Source organism: Microtus ochrogaster, chromosome 2, assembly GCF_000317375.1.
Source record: "Microtus ochrogaster isolate Prairie Vole_2 chromosome 2, MicOch1.0, whole genome shotgun sequence".
In the NCBI taxonomy this organism is placed as follows: Eukaryota; Metazoa; Chordata; class Mammalia; order Rodentia; family Cricetidae; genus Microtus; species Microtus ochrogaster.
Genome location: NC_022010.1, coordinates 13,499,303 through 13,504,279, shown reverse-complemented (window position 1 = coordinate 13,504,279; position 4,977 = coordinate 13,499,303). Strand labels below are relative to the sequence as shown.

At 53.4% G+C, this 4,977-nt stretch overlaps 1 protein-coding gene across 1 annotated transcript in view; it reads right to left on the bottom strand.

The window, feature by feature from the left end:
• Positions 1 to 513: 513 nt before the first annotated feature.
• The window catches only part of Abcb9 (ATP binding cassette subfamily B member 9), a 34,627-nt gene continuing 30,163 nt past the window's right edge, over positions 514 to 4,977 (bottom strand). The window contains exon 12 of the mRNA XM_005344393.3: positions 514 to 1,925. Coding sequence (XP_005344450.1) covers positions 1,665 to 1,925 — 261 coding nt within the window. The 3' untranslated portion in view covers positions 514 to 1,664. The remainder of the gene's footprint in view (positions 1,926 to 4,977) is intronic.

The following is a 4,977-nucleotide window of genomic DNA, read 5'->3' as shown; positions in this document are numbered from 1 at the left end:
ATAGATAAACATAGGCAAAGCAAGGCTCCGGATAGCACCTGTGCCGGCTAGTGTTCGTCAACAGGACACAACCTAGACGCACCTGAGAAGAGGGGTCTCAGCTGAAGAACTGCCTCCATCAGATTAGCCTCACGAGCATAGCAATACTTACCTGTGACCCTAGAGGTCATGAGTTCAAGGTAGGATCACCATAAAGAGACCCTATCTTAGTCAGAGCTGAATTAGTCACAGGCCCTTCCTAGGCCCAGGCCTCTCTCCCCACAGTGCAGTGTTGTGGAACTAGAAATTAGATCCCCTGGGGGGCAGACAGAGGGGTTAGGGGCCGTGACTATGGGTACTAAAGATGGCAAAATGCTGAGCCGGCTGGCCTCTCCCCCGTCACCTGACACAAAAGGGCAGGCGAGCTGCAAGTGGCCCCAGCCAGTGGATCAGACTGCTCAGCCCAAGGTGGGGTCTTCCTCCCCTAATTAAGGTTTGGTCAGTTTGAACAAAAACAGGGAGGCCGATTGGTCCACAAATTTGGGGTAAACAGGTCCTACCTTTTAATTCGTTAACTGGATCAAGATCCCTAGACAGTGCGTGTTCTCTATCTCAGATTGGGTAGGTGTGAGAGGCCCTCACCTTGATGGACAGAAACAGGTGGTGTTGGCTGGCTTTGGCTGTCATGGAAGCACAGGGGTCCCTGGCATTTGGGAACTATCAACTTGACTGCACCATGGAGAAAGCTGACACACGTCTGCTCCATTCCTAGGGCTGTGAAGAGCACAGACTGGGCTCCAAGACGCACCCTGAATTGCTCCTGCATGTCTGCCCTGCACAGGGCCAGAGAGAGCCAGATCCAAGGGAAGCCTCCCGGGGTAGAGGTCAGAGGTAGTGTACACTTTATTGACCCAGTTCTCCCCAAACCTCAAAACCAGGACAAGGCCAGACCCTGGGCATTACCTCGGCCCCCCTCTCTCCCAATCAGAGAACTTATCTCACAAACAGGGGTCCTCCGCAGAATAGCAGGGTGGACATGAGGGGGGGTGCCAGCCAGGGGCAAGGATGAAGGGCTCAAGTGCTGGGGATGGGGCTGGGGGCACCCCAAGGCCCGCCAGGCCTGACCAGCCCCTCCTCTGAGGTTCCTGGTGGTTCACAGTGAGACTGGCTTTGACTGGCAGGGGTTAGTGGGCAGTCAGTCCCCTCCCACTCTTCTGCCTACCCCTGGCCTGACTCAGAGCAGGGAGGCTGGAAGGACAGAAGGCCAACCCATGAGTCCCCCTAGGGGACAGGGGCAGAGGAGGCTGCTTAGTTCTCTCCCAGCCGGCCTCCAGGTGGTTAGGAAGGGCCGTGCACTCCTGGCTCAGAAGTTTTGAGGACAGCTTAGTGAGCTTCCTCACTGCCAGTCCCAAAAAGAAAAGTGTTTTTGAAATCTAGTTGACTGGAGCGCGTTGAAGGGAGCAGTAAACACCCTGGTGACTTGGTTTAAAACGGCTGCTCTACCTTGGCAGGCCTGGGGGGGCCAAGAAGGGAGACAGTAGAAGAGGCTTGCCCATGGCAGCCAGTGGGGGCCTGGGGAGCAGGTGGAAGGAGGCAAGATGCAGGAAGCAAGGGTGGGGCTTGGCAGGTCGCCTCCAGTGCTGCAGCCGGGGCCCAGTGTCCCCAGTGTCCGGCCAGCCTGGCTGTCAGGCCTTGTGCTCGCCGTTGCTGGGCGGCTCATTGTGGCCAGCTGTGTAGTCCGAATGGTGCTCAAGTCCCAGCATCTGGCGTTGCACCAGCTTGGCATAGAGGCCGCCCTGTGCCAGCAGCTGCTGGTGCGTGCCCTGCTGCACCACACGGCCCTTGTCTAGCACCACGATGAGGTGCGCTCGCTCCACGGTGCTCAGCCGGTGTGCAATGATCAGTACCGTGTGTCTCTGCAGGTTGCCATGGATGGCCTGCTGGATCTGCAGGGAACGGGACAGAGAAGTTCAGGGGCTGCACAGCATTGCACACGCTGCTCTGCCCACTGCTGCCACCTGACATTCAGTTCTTGGGTAGTAAAATGAGGGCCAAGATAGAACCCAACCCCCAAGTCTCTAGTTCAGACAGCCCAGGTGCTAAATAAGAGGGCACCTGGAGGACCAGAGATAGCACCCGTCAGCCCAAGGCCCGAGCCAGGAAGAGCAGCCCTGAAACTACAGCTTCTGTCTATTTCTTCCCCTCACTTCCCGCTGTAGGACTACAGCTTTCCTGCTGGTGCTACCCACACTCCCCTTACACACACGGAGGCACACTGTGTCACATGAACATGGAAACGTGTGGAATCAGAGGACAAGCTGTGGGCATTGGTTGATAAACTTCATAGTGAGTCCTGCCTCGTCATCACCTCCTACCTTCTCCCTACCCCCCCTCCACTGACCTGAGGCTTTGAACACCCTGCTGCCCTTGCCCCTCAGAACTCCCCAGGGTGGCTCCTTGGCTCTCAGGTCTTAGCCTGGTCCTCACAGTGAGCGCCAGAGAGTACATGACAACTCCATGTAACCCCCATGGTGCCACAGTGCTCCTAGATGCACAATGACCCTTGGGTGCCTTCCTGAAAATGCCCAGCATTGGTGTAGGCATTTCCCATCTGAATCAGTACCTGCCACAGGCCCCTGCCCCCCCTTCCCTCCGCATTTACTAGGACTCAACATGTGTGCCCTCTGTTGCTCTGCGCTATGCGTTTAGCTCCTACAACCTACTGTCTCTCAAGGACCCGAGAGCCATTGTTCTAGAACACGAGCACAGAGATGGAGTGAGTCCTGTCACTATCCTCTGAGGGAAGTCACAATCACAACCTCCATCACTACCGCTGGACACAGGACATGCTGTATACCCATACTGAGCCTCTGCCATGCTGTACCAGTTCTGTCTCTCCCTCCCTTACCTCTGCACCAGGAAAAGGGAGCTCAGCTGCTTCAAGGATTCACTGAAAACCCAGATGTGTGTATGCTGGACAGCAGCTGCCCAACCCTTTACCGGCATAGATGATTGACAGTTCTCTGGAGCACAGGCTATAGGGACTTGTTTGTGACCTGTCTGTCCCACGAGACTGGAATGCCATGAGGACAGAGGTCTTGTCTATCTCTGTAGCTCCAGTGTCTAGAGCAGAGCATGGCGCCTGGGACCAGGCCAGCCACCATCTGTGTAAAGGGCCGACTGGCCCTTGGCAGGATGGGCATGGGCAACTAACCAGCACCAAGGACATGGCCACTGACTGCAGAAAGGCTGTCTGTCTGGACAGAGCTGCAGTGCTGGGAAAGGGGATCCTGCCAGCCCAGAGCGGATTACAGCTTGTCTTGGGCTAGCTGTAGCCCCCTAAATTGCCATCCCTTGCCCACCTCTGTGTCAGATCTAACATCCTGTGGCGATCAGAGAAGCTGAGATCTCTCCTCTTGGCTATAACCTGTCTCTCTGATGTTTCCGCCAATGCGTTTGAAAGTGTTCAGACTTATGACTCTGTTCTGTTACTATAAAAACTTCATGAAATGGCTTCTATGTTGGAACATGAAATTTGGGATAATCTATGTGCCCCTCATATTGGCTCCAGGATACAGTAACTCCCTGTGAGGTGAGAGTCATGTTTATGCTACCCAGTGTAGGATCCAAGAACCATCCACTTTTCACTAGAGGAGTTGGAAGTGAGGTACCGGTAGGGACCCTCTGAGTCTAAGCCATCTGGCATTTTATCTCGAGTGTATGGCTGCGGTCCTTCTGGGGTGCTCTCAGGCCTCCCTTACTTGGGCCCATGGCATTTGTTGGTCTGGGCTGGTTATCCAAGCTCCTGTGGCAGATGCCTATGCTTCTTAGGGTGTGTGATGGCGTTGGTTTTATTTGCTGTGGGGCATTTTGGTCTAGGTACGGGTTTGGTTCACTGAAGTTGTTTGGTTAGTGCCCACTTGTTTTTGTTTTTTTGTTCACATTTAGGCATCTGAGGGCTTTGATTTCTTTGTAATACTTTGACACATTGCCATTTGACTTTGACCCCCTGACTCTCCTCAAGCACCCAGTTCTCTTCTGTGGCTTCTGCTTCCCGCAGCCTTGCTGCCCTTAGCTGAGGTCTTTTCTCAGCCCCTGGTAATAAAGGAAAAAGACGCTGTTCCCTCCAGCTCAGCAGCCATACCCCATTGTCTGGGTCCGGAGGGTCATGGCTGGCCCTGTTGGAGAGACACACCAACACCCAGGGTCTCAACTCTCACGTTTATGGACATGTTCGGGGTTAACTCCAGAGCCAGTTGAAAGGAAGGTCTCAGGTGAGAGTGGGCAGTCTATCCCCAAAGCGAAACCCGAACCAAACAACACTGTGCTTCCTAGCTAGCTGAGAGGGGCTTGCAAATAGTTCTTGTTTTTTGAAACAGGCTTTCTCTGTGTAGCCTGGCTGTCCTGGAACTCAGTCTGTAGACCAGGCTGGCCTTGAACTCACAGAGATCCACCTGCCTCTGCCTCCTGAGTGCTGGGATTAAAGGTGTGTGCCACCACTCTGGGTCTTGCAATTTTTCAGAGGAAAGAAAAACTGGGAAAAAGCTTCCCAAAATAAGAGTTGTGTGTGAGGATACAACATATGTGGTGTGATGCTCTATGTGACAGACTCGAACTTGAAAGTATTGAAAATATGGGCGATCAAGCCCATCCAACTCAGCTTCATGACTCCCTCGAGGGGGAACATCTGCCATTGCAAACTTGGTAATCCTGAAGGGGCAGCCTGCTTTACTTGGAACTCAAAAATCATTTCATAAAGGAAAAGAAATTAGAAAAGTGGTAACTTACAAAAATTAGTAATTTTACAAGTGAGTTAAAAGGATACATTAAAAATCAATTGTAGAGCCGGGCAGTGGTGGTACACGCCTTTAATCCCAGCATTCGGGAGGCAGACAGGGGGGATCTCTGGGAGTTCAAGGCCAGTCTGGTCTACAAGAGCTAGTTCCGGGACGGGCACCAGAGCTACAGAGAAACCCTGTCTCGAAAAACCAAAAAAAA